At 51.9% G+C, this 17,422-nt stretch overlaps 1 protein-coding gene across 10 annotated transcripts in view; it reads right to left on the bottom strand.

Annotated features, from left to right (window-relative positions):
• Positions 1-17,422, bottom strand: part of FARS2 (phenylalanyl-tRNA synthetase 2, mitochondrial) — a 369,093-nt gene that overhangs the window by 105,728 nt on the left and 245,943 nt on the right. For 8 of the 10 annotated variants that reach the window (XM_047794436.1, XM_047794435.1, XM_047794431.1 and 5 more), the window contains one exon: positions 13,062-13,213. The exons of 1 other annotated variant lie outside the window; for it this stretch is intronic. In XM_047794436.1, the coding sequence (XP_047650392.1) occupies positions 13,062-13,213 (152 nt within the window). Of the gene's footprint in view, positions 1-8,780; positions 8,893-13,061; positions 13,214-17,422 lie in introns of those variants that run through there. One more of the 10 variants, XM_047794434.1, reaches the window with a different exon arrangement.

The raw sequence follows: 17,422 nt of genomic DNA, 5'->3' as shown, positions 1-17,422 counted from the left end.
GGGGACAGCCCCCGGGCAGCGAGCACGGCTCCCCCAGGCTGTGCCTCGGCTTCCCCTGCCACAGGACATCGGACGGGCCGGAGCTGGGAGCTCTCCAGGAACAGTCCCAGAGGAGCAGCTGGGGGCTGTGTCCCCCCAAAGCCTCATGCTGAAGTCCTGACCCCAGCACCTCAGGACGTGGCTGTACCCAGAGACAGCCCTGCACAGACGTGACGAAGGGAACAGGTCTCGCGGCTGGGCCGGGACCCAGGAGACCCGTGTCCTCACAGGAGGAGACTGGGATCAAGATGCACCGAGCAAAGACCCAGTGAGGACATGGTGGGGCTAGCGTCTGCCGCCCAGGAGCTGGGCCTCGGTGACACCAGCCTGCCCGGCGAGACACTCAAGCCCTGTTGTGGCACCGTCCATCCGAGTGAGGCCCGTGGCCGACCTGGCGGCCACGCACAAAGCCTTCAGGCTGGGCTCCACGGAGACAGCAAAGAGGCCCCCATGGGACCAAAGCCATGTGCCGGAAGCGCCAGGGTGACAGGCAGGAACGCAGCCCGGGCGCAGACTCCTCGGTCGAAAGCTCTGCCTCAGAGATCTGAGCCTCCGGAAGAAAGAAAAGAAGGAAGAATGGAAAGGAGGAAAGAGAAAGAAGGAAAAATTCTTACTTTTCAAGAGGTTGGGGGGCAACAGAAAGTTTGCAGCAATTGGGGTCTAGTCCTCGGAACACATAAAGAACTCCCTTTGGGCTCAACAACCAAAAAAAATCCAATCCGATTAAACAGCTATCACAGGACTCGAATATACATTTCTCCAAAGAAGACACACAGATGGCCACATCAAAAGATGGTTGAGTCACCGAGGAAAAACAAATTGAAGCCAGAAGGAAGGAAGGAGGGGGTCCAGGCCAGGATGAGGAGAAACGGACACCCTCACACACTGCGGGCGGCGGGATGCAGCCAACGTGGCCAGCACCGGGGCAGTTTCTTAAAAAGGGAAACAGGACCACCGAGTGACTCAGCATTTCCCCTCCTAGGTCCACACTCCAAAGAACTGAGGACGGGGACCCACTAAACACCTTCACACCCAGGGTCACAGCGGCACAATTCACAGGAGCCGAGAGGTGGACACCACGCGGTGTCCCGTGAGGGCTGAAGGCACACACTGCAGGGCCACACGCCAGGGAGAATCCTCCGCCCGTAAAGGCGGATGAGGCGCCAATGCCCACCACGTTGGGGACGGACCTCGAAAACAGGATGCCCAGTGGAAGAAGCCTGGCACAAAAGGTCACGTGTTGCACGGGTCCCTTTTGTATGAAATAGCCCGACTAGGGAAAGCCGCAGGGAGGGAATACCGACTGGTGACCTCAGGGGTGGGCAGCAGCTCTGACGGCTGTGGGCTTTCTTTGGGGAGATGAGACTGTCGTGGATCTGGAGGACCCCACAGAGGGAACAGTCGTACAATATCTTGAAGCTACTAAAGGCCACTGGCTTGCTCACTTGAAAATGGCTCATTTTGTCAGATGAATTTCAACTCATGGAAAAAAAAAAAAAGTGTGGAGAGGGCCTTCCAAGTTGGGCTTTCACCCCTGAGCCTGGAGGACTTTGGATCTGGAGGCGAGACCCAGCTGAGCAAGGCTCCCTTTACACCTGTTGGCGCCTACACAGAACAGGTGAGGTGTGAACAGATGTAATTTCCTTACTTTCACCGGGGGGGGGGGGGGGGGGGGCCAAGAAACTGCTTTTAAAAACATAACGCCAAGGCTGGACTCACCATCAAATATAAAGGTTTAGAATTACTGACACTGCTTTACTCAAACTTTAAGGTTCACATTAACTGCTGATAAAGAACATTAAAACCTCCTTTTAGCTAAAATTATTAGCCACTCAAGGCAGCATACCAACAGATCATAACAGCTATTTTTCACAGTTGCTTAAAAGTATGTCAGCACGATTGACTGTAATTTTAATTAAACAAATTAGCAATTATGAGTACAATAACTGCCTTGCCATTTTTACATTACAGCAGAAACTGGAAGGGAAAAAAAATCCCCCTTGTATTGCAGTAGGCAGGAAACCGAAGTAAAAGAATTATTTAAAAGAGTTGGACAGTGAGAGTACAGTTTATAAACGTATGAATCAGGTCACACGTTGCCAAGTCCCATTTCAACTTGAACTTGGTCCAGCCGCTGGCCAAGCACGGCTGCCTGCAGGCAGGACCTCCGATGATGTCCAGACAGAAGAGTGGGCTCCACACCAGGTGTGGGCGGGACAGCATGGGCGCCACCACCCCAGGCCCCCCTGAAATCTCTAAGTCCCTTTTGTTTCCTGAGGAACCCCTGAAACAGCTCTACTTCGAAGGCTGGCGGGACCTTGAATCTTGGTTTCCTACTAACTATTAGGATTCTTCCATCTCGAGTATCTCTATCCACCTGCTGTGCTTAGACAATATGCCAAGAATAGCTCCCACTCAGACGAGGCTTCTCGGGCGTTTGATCTGCTTAATATTGCCAGAGATATTCCTGCATCACACAAGAGACACTGTTATTTGGGACTCGTGTTTCCATAGGTTCTCCTGCAGCAGGAATCCTGAAGTGGAGAAGCTCCATGGAGAGGTAGGCACGCGTTGATTCAATCTGGGTTAGAAAAATAACGTGCTAAATATACCGAGTCTTCTCTGTCTTCCTCCAGTGTGTTCCTCACACGTCCTCCCTCGCTGGCTTTCTCTCGTTTGGGAAGGCTGTTTTTGGGGTGAGAGGTGAGTGAAGGTCAGGCCCGATTTCAAGAACCGTGCACACGCCGGACTGTCTTGTATGTGTGCCCCAGGGGACGTGGGCTTTGCACAGCCCCCCGCCCCACAACGAGGCACAAAACTAACAGGAAGTACATGTGATCTCGAGGCGTTCTTGCTCCACTTTGAGACATGCTGATCAAAGTACTGTTTAAATTCCGCATTCTATTCGTTTGGGAATTCTACGGCAGGTCTTAATCTTCAGGCCACAGCCTTTCTTGAGCTGGAGACCCTGGCCAGACCCCAGGAGGCGGATCTAATGGGCTCATCTTCTGTGGCTTCACCCCGATGCTGGCGAGCTGGTCTCTGGGCACCTGCTTTCCAGAAGGCCTGGAGGAGGTTGGCCAGCTGGCTGATCCCATCGCTTACGTGAATGACCCAAGGAGGGAAAATAAAAACAGCCGAGTGCGGCTTCCCCACGGCAGGACCAAGGGCAAAGGACCAGAGGCACGGCTCAGAGGAGGTGGGTTGGTTCCTCCAGTGAGGACCGTTCACGCCGAAACAACCCAGCCTGCGGCGCACATCCGTGCAGCCAAGGACCCTCTGCCCGCTGACACTGGTGGAGTGAGAGGTGAAGGCCCAACAGGCGGTGAAAAGACAGGGTTACCCCAAAAGCCTCCTCGGGCTGAACGTCCTGCTGGAGACTGAAGGCCAATCTCTGGGGCTGGGGTGCCGCCCGCCTGACGCCATCATGGCTGCACCCCGGCCACTGTTCCCCCACCTTGACCTCCAGGTCGCCCGTGGAGCCCCTTCGCGCACACTCTCTCTCTCTTCTATCTCTGGGCCTCCCGGGGCCTCCCTGCACCCCCCGGCCCCAGGGGCTCTTAGGTCAGCCTCCCTGCGTGCCCCCCCAAACCCGAGAAGGGCAATGCACTCAGACAGTCTCCCCAAAACCTGCTCCCCAACTCCCTACCTCGGCATCAACCCCCAGCCTCTGCGTCACTCAGGTCCAGGCTCCGAGCCTGGGACCCCATGCTTCTACCCCCTCCAACGGGCTCACCCTTTCCCTGGGCCTTAACTCCTGAACCCCTGCTCCCTCAGCAGCCTCTCCCGACTAGACGCCGCCACCTCCATGAGGCCGCCTCTCAGCCTAGGAGCAGGTGCATCTGCATCTCTTCCTATGACCAATCCCGCCCCCAGCATCGCGGTCTCCCCAGCAAGACAGGACATCATCTACCCATGGAGAGAGTTGCATTAACCCAGTGGACAAGTCCCGACACACTCTACCGGAGAAGTCCACACTTTTCTAAGGGAATCCAAGGCCCTGCCAGGCGCTCAGCTCCCCCCACCCCCACATCCCCCTCACACTGAGCTGAGCCCTCTGCCGGCTCCGCCTTCCCATCCCGGGGCAAGCTGCCTGTGCTCCTCTTCCAAATCTAATTCCTGTTTGTCTTCCAGGATTCAGCTGAGCCGTGACCTGCCAAGTCTCATGAGCATTCCAGGCCAAGCAAGGCTGCCCTGAGTTGAAATCCCGTGGTGTGTTTTTCACATCGGCTGCAAACACCTACGCTCGCAGACTGTGAGCTCCTTGAGGACAAGAGGTCTTTTTCTTAAAACTGTTCTGATGTCTCCTGGCCCGTGTGTCACAGAGGGCCTGCTGCCCCCCGCCACCCCGCCCTGCGGCAAAGTGCTCAACGCATGTGCTCTGGGAGGAATCTGACATGCTGAGAAAGCGTTCATTTTTACCTACTCCAGCTCCGAGGAAAAGAACCATTTAAAACGTTACTCAAGGAGTTCCTGTGGTGGCTCAGTGGTAATAAACCTGACTAGTGACCATGAGGTTGCAGGTTCGATCCCTGGCCTCGCTCAGTGGGCTAAGGATCCAGCGTTGCCGTGAGCTGCGGTGTAGGTCAAAGACGCAGCTCGGATCCCTCATTGCTGTGGCTGTGGTGTAGGCCGGCAGCTGTAGCTCTGATTCGTCTGGGAACTTCCATATGCCACAGGTACGGCCCTAAAAAGCAAAAAAAAAAAAAAAAAAAGTTACTCAATATTCTGTAATGACCTATATGGGAAAAGAATTTGAAAAAAAAAAAAAAAAAGGATATATGTATAGCTGGATCACTTTGCTGTACACCTGAAAACTAGCACATTATAAATCAACTATACCCCCATAAAATTAAAAAAAAACAAAAACCCTCATACTGAACAGAAACATTGGGGCCCGAAGGCCAGCCTGAGCCTCATCCCCGAGTTGCTCCAAGCTCTCTGACAAGGAAGCTGTTGGCCTCAGCCCGTTTCCACTCCCTTCCTGTCCTCTTTCAAGGCCCAAAGCTACTGAATTCATGGGGCCCCTAGTCATGGAAACCCGCGTCGGAACTTAAGGGACTGGGGACCCACACCGGCTTGTGGAGGCAGGCAGGGCTGTGGGCAGGGCCAGTGCAGCACACGAGGACCGGGCACAGCCCGGCCAGCATCTCCTCTCCGTCTCCCTCTGCTCCGCTTCCTTCCCTCTCTGCGCACCACAGGCCCCCACCATGGGGAGCACGGCCCGCCATGGGTTCCAGGAAGAACACTCGCAGCTTCTGCTCCCTGTGGTTTTCCCCTCCGCTCAGCCCTGCACCAACCCACTGGGCCAAGGGGCAGAGCCCAGCGGACCAGTGTGGAAGCTCCCCGTCGACCCTGCAGATGGGGGAAGGAGTTGCTTCCAGAACGGGATGCTGACAGCGCACACCAGGGCCCGCTGCTCCTGTTCCTCTCGACGGGCGGGACGGCCTCGGCACCGTGGTTTGGAAGCTCCCCTTTCAGGAGACCGGAGACCCCTGGGCCTTCCCTGTGCAGACAGCTTTTTTCTTCCTATCCTGTTCCCTTCCTTCAAAAATTGTCCTCATCTTGTGGCAACACAAATACGCACATAAACACACTGTAATCTGACTCCCTGAACTGCTAACCCGCCTGGCGATTTCCCCTCTTCCAATCAGAAAACGGTTTCCTAGGAAACCGGGGATTATTTGCATACGCCCCACAGTTGCCTAATCCTGGGAGCTCAGAGCTTTAAAACATATTTTTATGACCAACATTTTAAAAAGCATTTTCCCTCCTTGCCTTTCTCTATCAGAACATGGGGTCCAAACCACACTGTTTCTAAACCGGCCGTTTACTCAGGACCCAGCTTACCACAGCCCGATTCCTGCTCCTAAGTGGCAACCCTCGCCCGACTGTCCTCTCCCATGAGACACCGTCATAACCGACGAGGAAGCCTTCCGGTCACTCAGCCAGAAAATGCTTCCAGTGGGGCTGTCTTTTTGGTCTACGCAGAAAAAGGGGTGTCTGTTATAACCTGAGAAAACATGATATATGGATGTTCTTTATCATTCATTCATCAAAATTTTTAATTGAGTCGCTACTATGTTCTATAACCCAAATACAGAAGAAAAAGGCAAGACCCGGGGGTTGAGAGTAACTTGCAGCGCAAGGGTGGACACACGGAGAAAAAACAATGCCCTGTGGCAACTGCTAAAGCAGAAGAACGTGGTGGAAAGGCTTCATCTCCCATCACTATAGAATTTCAAAAATTGCAAACCCGTCATTACCGGAAAGACGATCTAGGAGAAGTTACCATATTTAATGCCTGATTATTCCAGTAAAATTGTGTGTTAATGTCTAGCCTGCAGCTGTCATCTCTTTACAAATATTTCACCTGCTTAACTTTCACTTCTCGTTTCCTCTCTCCTCATCCTACTGTTGTCCCTTTCTTTCGGGAGGAAGTGCCGGCTATGAAAGGTAGCCGTATCTGTCAAACACAGAATCCAAGCACTTCTGGGAAGTGGTCTTTCCCCTCTGAGAAATATTACACACACGTGACACCTTACAAAACAGTTATGTGAGGCAACTGGCATTTTCTTGATTTCGTCCTCATTTCTGAATTGCGCTCCTGCGGAGATGTTAGCATAAACCAAGGTTGGTCAGGTCCCACCTGGAACGCCCAGCCTTTGTTGGATGTGTTACCTGAAGGGGAGGAAGGGGCCCTGGGGGAGGGGTTCTCAAGGCAGGTAGGAAGACAGGGCCCGGGCAGAGTTGCTGGGGTCCGAGGTGAGAAGTAGGATGACACCAGCTGTATATACACAAGCCTGAAACACAGCAGACACCAGGAGGCCCCAATTTAGCAACTTCAAAGGAATAACACCTTAAAAGACCCCAAATGATGGAAAGCCTTTCTCACAGCTGCCCCTCCCACCCCACTCCTGGCAGTAAATCTGACACTGACTGTCCCCGCACAGGTTTCCCTGGGTAGCATTTTCACTCGAGTTACTCTGATCAGGACTGCTGAGGGGCGGGCAGGGCGACATCGGGGGCGTGAGTTCTCTGACCTGGCATCTTGGAAAGTGGGCCCTGAATCTCCATGCTATGGAAAGGTCAACAGGATGCCCAGTGGAGCCACAGCTAAAGAACCCCTGGAAAACTGCTAAATGCAAGTTAAAAAGCAAAGCGTGGCTTCCTGGTTAATCTCCACCAGGTGTGCGGTGACGATGACGCAGCAGGTCGCGGAGGACACAGCTCACGGAGCCACTGGCCTCTGGCCCTGCCTTGCCTCCCTCCCTTCCCGATCACCAGGTCAGCCTGCAGGTGATCCCGAAGGATCCTTCTTGCAAGCGGTGATCTGCTGGGGGAGGGGGAGGAACTGCGAGTTTGGGGACCGAACTCATTGCGTTTTAATGTGTCTCACACTGGTGGCCAGTGGGGCTGCTCTGCGATGGCGGATGGCGCTAAAACGCACCTCTCCTGGGATGCTTTAAAAAGAAGGCTTTGAGAAGGCAGGAGGAGAGGGAAAAAGAAATATCAGGCTAAAAATAGTTTCCTTAGAGCGGTGTCGTGGGCGGTCTGAACCACAAGAGAGGTCCTTACACTCATGCCACCTCCCTTGCAACAAGAACGAAGGGAGGGCAGGAAGCCAGGAGAGTTCTAGAGCCACCTTCTCGGTTCAGCATGTCATCAGTTTCAAGGGGACATGACCTCTGAGGGCCTCTCCCATGATTAGCTATAGTTGGCTTTCCATTGCTGGCCCGTCGTGAAGCTCAGATGACTGCACTTACGCGGCTCCGTCTAAAGAAGCAAGACCAGGGAGTGATTTGCACGTCTCAGCACACCTGCCACTGCTCAGGGCATCTTCCCGACGTAGTGCCCGGAGAGCAGGCGTGATGACCACATAGCCCTGCTGGCCAGCAACTCCGCCACTGGACAGCCCAGAGCTGTTTTGTTTTGCCTTTTGTCTTTTTAGGGCCACACCTGCGGCATATGGAAGCTCCCAGGCTAGGGGCTGAACTGGAGCTATAGCTGCTGGCCTACGCCACAGCCACAGCCACGCCACATCCTTAACCCACTGAGCGAGGTCAGGGATCAAACCTACATCCTCATGGATACCTGTTGGGTTCTTAACCTGCTGAGCCACAACGGGAACTCTCCAGAGCTGTTTTTACAGAAACTGGAGGTTTCCACTAAAGAGTGCTTCCTCACACAAATCAGAATCAGGACAGGCCCGGGTCACACACAGGTGTCAGAAGGACGACAGACACACAGAGCCTGCCAGCCTGTCTCCCTGGTCACTCTCCCGGGACCGATGGCCTTTTCCCTCTGAATCACCAGCCCCAGGCACACGCCTCTCATGACCAGGACGGGGCACAGCAAGCAGCAGCCCCAGCAACAGGATCCAAGTCCCCCAGCAGGACGGGGGCGGGGACCTCGCCAGCCAGCCCCTGTGCGGACGCCAGGGACACCCCTCACCGCCCCAGCTGTCCTCTTTAAATCAAATACTTCTCTTAAAGTCCCTACTTCTAGCTTTCAGAGAGTTCTGCCTTGCGCTCAAACAACATCTGTCCTCTTCAAGTCCACCCCCGCATCACCGTCCATCTCCCAGTTCACGGACAACCGGCCAAATGGAGAGCGAGCAGTCGAAGGCGACGGCCAAGGTTCCTTTTGCTCTGTTGTGCTCCTCTAAGATACCGCCTGCGCAACGGCTCTGTAGGAGAACAAAGACCCCACGCCGCAATTTCTGAAGCTGTAGGGATGCGGACGCCAACCTCGTCAGTGTGTCCCTAAACGCGCTGCGCAACGGAGGGCAGGTCCTCGCGTGGATGGTGGATGCTCGTCATTCTTCTCCACGGTTTCCTCCTTATGTGGTACCTGCGTGTGGTTCAACGTCGCACAGGTGTCAGAGCTCATTCTGCCACCCCAGCTCTCCTCCCCAGGGGTGCTCACTGCCTTATCCTTTGTTACCTGAAATTTGGGATGACAAGAACTCTTCTGCACTTTAAGTGACAAAGGTTAACCCTGGGAGAAGGTTCTGGAACAAAATGCCATCTTCTAACCGGGACACCATTCTCCTTGAGGACTCATGCTGTTATTTGTCATCAAGAAAAATATCACCCCCTTGTCTACCACCATGAGATCTGCCTCCGGCTCAGCAGGTCACATCTCCCTGAGACACCTTGGGGTCTGTTCTTCTTCAGAAAATAGCACCCAGTTTGTTCAACTACTTGTTTATTTCAGAGGGTAGCCTTCGCCATTCACTCCGTCCTCGTAGTTCCCACAGGTTTTGATGTCAGGCAAAGAAAGAGCTGGGGCTCTCCAGCACTATCTGGCAATATCCCACTCAGGCGCTTAGGGAATAAAAGAAATCTTGAGGTCAAGAATGCGCTGACGAGGGCAGGGGAGGGAGTTCACATTCCACCACCTGAGTCAGGGATCCTTAACGGGGGAACAGGACACAGGGTGCTCCAGGGGAGGACTTCAGAATCTGTGAGTGAGGGTCTCTTAACAAATGACATGAGCCCGTGGCAGGGTCGGCACACTGAGGGAGAAATCCAGGCCACCACCTATTTCTGCGTTAAGGCTTTATTGCAACACAGCCACGATCACTCAGTTTTGCTTTGTCTACGGATGCTCTTGAAATGCTGGAGTCGAATAGATGTGACAGAGATGGTATGGGTCACAAAATCAAACAGATTTACCGTCTGGCTCTCAACAGCAAAGTCTGCCATGTGCTGCGCGAGATATTGCCTGAGAGTCCATTACGAAAGAGTGTATTTCCCTTCCTCAAGCATAGCCTTTTCCTCGGGGATCTAAGAGGAAGGGCTGCCTCTGGTTGTTAGTAACAATAATCTGAAAAATAGTGGCCTAAACAAGACACATCTCTGTCACATAAAAGTCTAGGACTGAATCGATGCCCCAGTGTCAGAGACCCAGGTAGCTTCCGTGCTCTTGCTCCCTCCACACAGCGTCCGTTGCCAAGGTCAAACATGGTCCAGAATGGCTGCCATGGGACCCGCCGTTACGTCCACATCTGGGCAGCAGAAAGGGAAAAGGACAACCTCAAGCCAGTTTTTAAGGAACTTCTGGAAATGCCACTAAAAACTTCCTACTTATAAATCACTGGCTAACCTCGGCCACACAGATACTCCTTGCTGCAGAGGAAGCTCAGAGGTATAGACCTTTAGTTGGCTTAGAAGTTGCTTAGGGAAAAATCAGTTATGCTATTTTTACAGCAGAGGGTTGGCCATTGAGAGACAACTAGCAATCTCCGCCACAGGAACCTTACTGCAATCTCAGCCCCTTATTAAGATGCATGCACACACGGGGCAGGTACTGCACTGTGCCAGGGCCCCCAGCTACCCTGTATAGTCTATTTTTCTGTAAAGTTAGCAGACAGATAACACCTTCAAGCTTCAAAATGTATTAAAAACCTGCCAAAGCAGCTGAAATCAAGTAGAAGCCACATGGGAGGAAGTGAAGAGAAGAACAGAGTGGCAGATCTCAGAAAACGCCAGCCTAAGTCGCACGCCTCGGAGCCCAAGGCTCTAGTTTGAAGTGCAACGGCTGCATCGGCAACAACGTCCGAAGTGGAGTAAACCAAGGTAAATCTGAGTGTAACAGGTGACGAGGTGGGAGGGGAGCCATATTTAAAGAAAGACCGGTTTTTGGCGGTGGGGGAAATAAAAGCCTTGTAGTTGTGAAAACAACTAGCCTGAAGGACAGCCTGAGCCCCGCCCCCCACGCCAGCTCCAATCCCGGCCCTCAACCGTGGGCAAAGACCTGGCTGGCTCAGAAGGTCCAATGCATGCAAATAGGCACGACGAAAAGGAGTCACTTGCACACTGCGGATGCATCGCCTAAGACATAGGGAAAAAAATATGGAAAATGGCAGGAAAAGTGGCCAACAGGGAAGTCACAGAAAAACGGTGCCACTGGAGCATGTGAAATTTCTGGTCAGATATTTTGCAGTGAATTTTAAAAACCAACTGACACAATTTCTCTAGCAAAGGAAAAACACAAAGCAGAAACAGCTCCAGGAAGAGACAGGAAGAAAATAGGGAAAAGTGAAATATGAGCTTGAAGAACTCAGAAAAGGGGTGAGAAACAAAGTAACTGAAGGTGAAAATGGAATCAGACAAGAAGAGACCACAACAGACAGGAGGGGCAGAGAGGGTAACAACGGGAAAAGCATCCGAAACCAAGTAGGGGCGGAGTTTTAAAACATTAGGGGGACGGGGTTCCTTCCCGCTGTGCTTCAGTGGGAAACAAACTCAACTAGTATCCACGAGGACACGGGTTTCATCCCTGGCCTGGCCCAGGGGATTAAAGGATCTGGCGTTGCTGTGAACTGCCGTGTAGGTCACAGACACGGCTTAGATCCTATGTTGCTTTGGCTGTGGTGTAGGCCTGCAGCTGCAGCTCCGATTTGACCCCTAGCCTGGGGACCTCCATAGGCCACGGGTGTGGCCCTACAAAAGACAAAAAAAAGAAGCAAAAAATAAAAATAAACAGTAAAACATCAGGGGAAAACAGCAGGCAGAGAAGTCCTTACAGACATGATTCAAGAAAACGTCCTTAAGATCCAGGCAGAGCCAAACCTGCTTAGTGAGGAACCATAACACACACACCCGGGAGGACAGGTTGCCCCGAGAGGGACTCTGATACGCTTATTCCACCTTCCAGGAAGACAAAGAAAAAGGTCAAGCCTGGTCTCAGATTTCTCAAGTTAAACCTGAGAAGACAACTGAGCAACGCTTATGATATCCTTACTGAAAAAATGGGTGCACCAAGGATTTCCTACGCAACCAAGCTGTCATTTAAAGTATAAACAGATTTAAATTTAAAGTATACACAGACGAGCAGTTTCAAACGCACAAGAGCTCAGGAACCATTGTTTCCACAGGTCCTTGAGCAAACTCCTAGATGGTCAGGTGGCCAGATGGGCTCCTGTTCTGGCTGTAATGAGGGCACAATTTCAAGTCTCCGAGGCCACAGCAACACCGGGTCCACATCCACGTCCCTACCCAGCAGTCACTGCTTGGTACCCACTGCCTCGGTTCCCCCAGCTGCCATGTTCTCTGCCGGCCCCTGGACCCACGCCCGCCACGTTCCATACAGGGTCACGTGTGCATCCAGAAAGGTCCTTCCCCTGTCCTTCCTGCCCCTCAGACCTCTCATCTCTGTCCCCTTCTCAAAGACGTTTTCCCGACACCCCATCTGAAACCAGTGCTCTGATTATTCCTCCCCATAATACTACAGATCTGTGTCATTGCTGTTTTTGGTTTTTGGGGGTTTTTCTTTGTCTTGCTTTTTAAGGCCACACCCATGGCCTGTGGAAGTTCCCCAGCTAAGGGGTTGATTTGGAGCTACAGGTGCCAGCCTACACCACAGCCACAGCAGCACCAGATCCGAGCCGCGTCTGCAACCTACACCACAGCTCACAGCAACGCTGGATCCTTAACCCACTGAGAGAGGCCAGGGATCGAACCTGCAACCTCATGGATCCTCGTCGAGTTCGTTACTGTTAGCCACGATGGGAACGCCAGATCTGTGTGACTGTCTATTTAACATCTGCCTCTCCCACAAGACTGTAAAATAAACCCTCAGAGAAGCAGAATCAAGCCTGTCTGGAACAGGTTTAATTCCTAGGACATAATACAGGTCTTGGCCTGTGGTGAGCACTTAATAAATATTCACAGAGAGACTCACGAAATGCATTATTTCCCCAAATGGCTCCTTCTGCCTCATTTCCTTGGTACCTGGAATGTGAGAAATCACTTCCCAAAACAATACGGAAAAGCTCCAAGAACTTTAAAACACTTCTGTTTCATACTTTACGAAGGCACCAACGATTAAAAACACATTTTAGAAAGCTTTTCAGGAAGTACTGATATAAAAGTACGCTAGATGCTCACTCTAAATCTAGACATTTCTGTCTTAGGCACAGAGTTGCAGCAAAATTTTATTCTATCCGTCTACCTGCCACTTGCCACGTGGAGACAAAGAAGGACAAGGCCCGAGAGGCGGTCTTTCCGACTTACTTTGGATGTTCAAACGTGTCTATGAGATCCACCTTCTCCACCAGGTCTCCTCCCACTGTTCGCACCAAGTCATAGAAGTCGTTCTCTGTGTAGTTCTCGCGAGGCAACCAGAACGAGATGTCGTTGGTGACGGCGGGATATTTGCTGAGAGGCTAACAAAACAAAAGAGGAGAGAGTGACGTGCTCCCTGGAGGACAAGGTTTACGACTTTCACGGGAAGGTGCATTCGGGCTCGAGCTGGGAAATGCTGCCAGAGCATTGCTTCAGCACTGGGATTTGCAGGAACAAGATGAACTTAAAAGTCGATACTCAACCTTAGCAAATTCCAGGGCGACTATTGGAGCGTCTTAGCACGTTTATGAGTAACGCATATCCTATTGATATTGTCATTAGTGTTCAATTTGGTATCAAGCACTTTGAAGAGACCACATTTCAGTTTTTTCCACTTGACTACTAGGAGAAAAGTTCACATTTAATTAAGAAGCACTCTATTAACTTTCAGGAAGCCATTTTAACGGAGAAATAACTAAAGGCTTGTCCAAATTGGTATTTCAATTAGTAATGTCATTATTCGTTAGCATTTCTCATCACTAAGGAAGTACATCTAATTATTAATTATTTAGGAAGCTATTCTCCAAAGCATGCCTCCACGGATGTGATAAACACAAATACAGCCACTCCCTCACTTTATCTGTTTTTTCCAATTTACTAGGGCTCACTATCTAGTTCATTACATGGGACACCTATTTCAAATCAGATAATTTTAGAAATTACCACATTTGTTACATGGCTTACCATGTACATCAAAAGTACATATTTACATATTATATACACATGCATATGTAGAGATCATTGGGACGTTACATAAGTCTATAAGTTACTGTAACAACACAAAATGTTTCCTGAACTGTTTCACTGTAGAGCTATGAAATCTATACAGCGAAGGTACTGTCTGCTAAAGCCATAAATCTGTTAGAAGAACAGGTTTATAAATTGATTTACACTGAGCCTGATAGCACTATAAACCCCCCGGTGAATCACCGAGTAGCAAAAGTATAAAACTTCTTAAACGGCAAAACCTCTGAAGAACCAAAGACTCAAACATAAATGATTATTCAACTTGAAATATCAATAAAGTTGTCAAAGAAATGTTATCAGTTCAGAACACACACTTCAAGGGAACACAATAACGCGACCATCCAGGTGCTAAAATACCACAGCTTCTCAAAAATATCCTGTTTCCTTCAAGTCAAGATGCTGTCGAAATAGCCCTGGGGCTGGGGTGCCCGTGTGAGACGGGGCGGGTGGGGCGGCCACACAGGGCTCTTCCTCTTGCAGGTACCCTTCTACCACTGAAGGAACGTGCACGTTTAGGGAGATTAGACAAGAGGCGGAGACCTCCAGGAATCAGCCTGGAGTCACCTCTGCGGTGACAGACATGGGGGAGGCGCCCAGCTGAGCCCTGGTGTCAGGAACTCAAGCTCAACAGTCGAGGTGTAAGGCGCTCAGCCAGAATGAGCCCCCAAGATGCTAAAAGACACACGGTAAAAATTACAGTACATGCAGACTTTAAAGCCATGGAGAAACACCCAGACGACCGCACTGATGATGGTAACAGGTTTCCAGGGCGGCGGCAGGCGTCTCGTGAACTTGCAAGTAGGCGGAAACCGTCGGCCGTCCGCGGCCCCGGGCGGCCCGCCTTCCCTCGCACCTGCGCTCTCGCAGGTGAGGATCTCTCCATCCTTTTTTCAGCGCAAGCAGGTGGGAGGCAAACTCTCAGACTCTACGTGGCTGACCCCCCCCTCCCCCGCCCGGGGAAAGTCATCTGGCGAGGCACGAAACGGTGAGGTCACCACCACGTCTGCTCTCCGTCCGCACTCTTTTCTGTCCCCGTCAGGGACGGGGACGAGCCTGCTGGCCCTGGGGGCTGCTCTTGCCTTCCTGGCGGTGGGGAGGTGTCAGCTTTGCCCTGGCGGTTCTGGTGAGGCCTTTATCTAGCCTGACTCTGTTCAGGCCTCAGCGTGCGCTTGTCTCTGTGTCTCTTCATCCAAGCTGGAAGATTCCAGCCGCGACTCGTCCGCTCCTCTCGCTCTCTTGGGGACGCGCCGACCGCCACACCGTGGGGCTTCCAGGTCCCGCCCCCGCTGCTCCCAGGCGGCCGAGGTTGGGTTTTTCACAGCTCTGTGTCTGTGCTCTGTTCTGGGTGAATTCTTCACCAGCAGCTTCTTATTCACTGATTCTCCTTTCAACGCAGTCTCGTCTCCTCTGATTATTTCATCTTCACTCCAGCGAATCTATTACTCGTTTCTGATATTTCTTTCTTTCCTATAAATACTTACACTTCACTTTTGCCCATTTCTGCCCCTTATTCAGAATTTCCTGTTCTTCTTGTTTTTATGGCTCTTATTCCTTCAGCGATTCTCTTTGAGGACATCAGGCTTTTTTTCCTTTTTTTTTTTTTTTTTTGAGGAAGGCCCTTTGATTTTACTTTGATCTCCAGCGAACCCAGACCATGTGACTCTGGCCGGCGGACAGGTGAGGCGGGAGGTCTTCACGAGGCTGGGGTCTGCATCTGCCTGCAATGTTCCCTCACCGTCCCCTCTCTTTGGTCAGAGGGCAGTGCGGGTCCTCCACTTGTGTCCCAGCCCAGATCTGGTTGGCGGTGGCATGTGGGTTCCTATATGGTGACACGGCTGATGACGCCACCGCAGTGGCAAAACCCTTCTCTCAGTTCCGGATAAAGAGGCCAAGTCTCTTTCCAGGCTCAGAGCTCCCGATAAGCCAGCAAGTGTGGTGTGACGGCTACCTCCCTTCTCGAGTGCGGGGTCCCCATTTTCAAGCAGAGAGCCTGCCTGGCAGCACATCCTGACACCCAGCAGAGGTTGTCACTGTCCCCCTCACCCCGTCACGTACGAACCCAGAGCCCACGGCGCCTTCAGTCCCGCCCCCTGTTCTGTGTTGGGGTTTGTCCCTTGTCTACAGAAAAATTATCATTTGAGGCAGCAGAAGGGAAAGCATGGGTTCTGCCTTTTCCGTGTTCTCTTTTTAGATTCTCGTCTCTCGTTGCTGCTGTGTTTTTGGAGACAGAAAAGAGTAGCTCACAAAGCAGCACGAGCCGGGCTCTAAACTCCCTTACGTGATGGTTCTTAATTTTGGGGGGGTGGGGGGAGGGACACAGGACCCTCTGAGAAATCGACGAAATTCAAATCCTTCTTCCAGAAAATTACACCGTTTCACAAAAGTGGATTCTTCCGTAGAACGAGGATGCCCCGCAAGAGTCAAAAGAGTCAGAATAAGGGCCCTTCTCTCTGTGACCCAGCTCCAAAACTGTGTCGTGAGTTCAAGCACAGACAATTGAGATTATGGTACGAAGGGAGTTTAAAAACACCCAAATCTGGGAGTTCCCACGTGGCTCAGTGGTTAACAAATCTGACTAGGAACCATGAGGTTGAGGGTTCGACGCCTGGCCTCACTCAGTGGGTTAAGGATCCGGCGTTGCTGTGAGCTGTGGTGTAGGTCGCAGACGTGGCTCGGATCCTGCGTTGCTGTGGCTGTGGTGTAGGCCGGCGGCTACAGCTCCAATTAGACCCCTAGCCTGGGAACTTCCACATGCCGCCGGAGCGGCCCTAGAAAAGGCAAAAAAAAAAAAAAACCCACAAATCTTTCTTTACCAACACATAATAAGAAACATGCATGTGGACGCCTAGTTCGCATATAAAGAAAGTGTATATTTTACGATAATAAAAACCATACGTGAAGGCACCATTGTCCCACGGTACCTACTTATAATGCAGTCATATTTTCATAAATTTTAAAATTTGCTTTCTATGGGCTGGACTGAGAAGGCCTTACTGCTGCCTAGGACAACTCAGAAGGGCCACTCTCATTTCAGAACTGCCCCTGGGGGGCCAAGGCCTCTGTCGTAAATACATCACAGCCCCAGCTCTCCCTCTGTCCAGTCCTGCTTCCTCCCTCCCCTCTCTGCAGGTGTCCACCTGTGGCACCTGGTAAAAAGCTTCCAGAAGTCCAACCTCCCTCTGAGACTGCTTTCTGGGGAACCGAACCTGTGATCCACGGACCAAAACAAAATGACAGCAGCCAGTTGACAAAAGAATTTGGTGTGTCCGGGGGCAGAGCAAGCATTGAGGAGCTTGAGTGAGGCGGGCATGTGGGTCCCTCTCACCAGCTGCATGATGGTGCCTGCAGCCTCTGCCGATGCCACATCAGCCACACGGGCCACGGCTGGGCCGCCTCGTGCTCAGGATCCTCCTGGAGGGCTAGGGAGGCCGGCGAGGAGCTGCACAGGGCGTCTCTTCACCGCCTCATCGCCCCTGGGGGCCAAGGGGCAGGAAGCCTCTCAG

Source organism: Phacochoerus africanus, chromosome 9 (genome assembly GCF_016906955.1).
Source record: "Phacochoerus africanus isolate WHEZ1 chromosome 9, ROS_Pafr_v1, whole genome shotgun sequence".
Lineage (NCBI taxonomy): Eukaryota > Metazoa > Chordata > Mammalia > Artiodactyla > Suidae > Phacochoerus > Phacochoerus africanus.
Note: the sequence above shows the minus strand (reverse complement) of the source record. Positions and strands in the feature narration are given on the sequence as shown.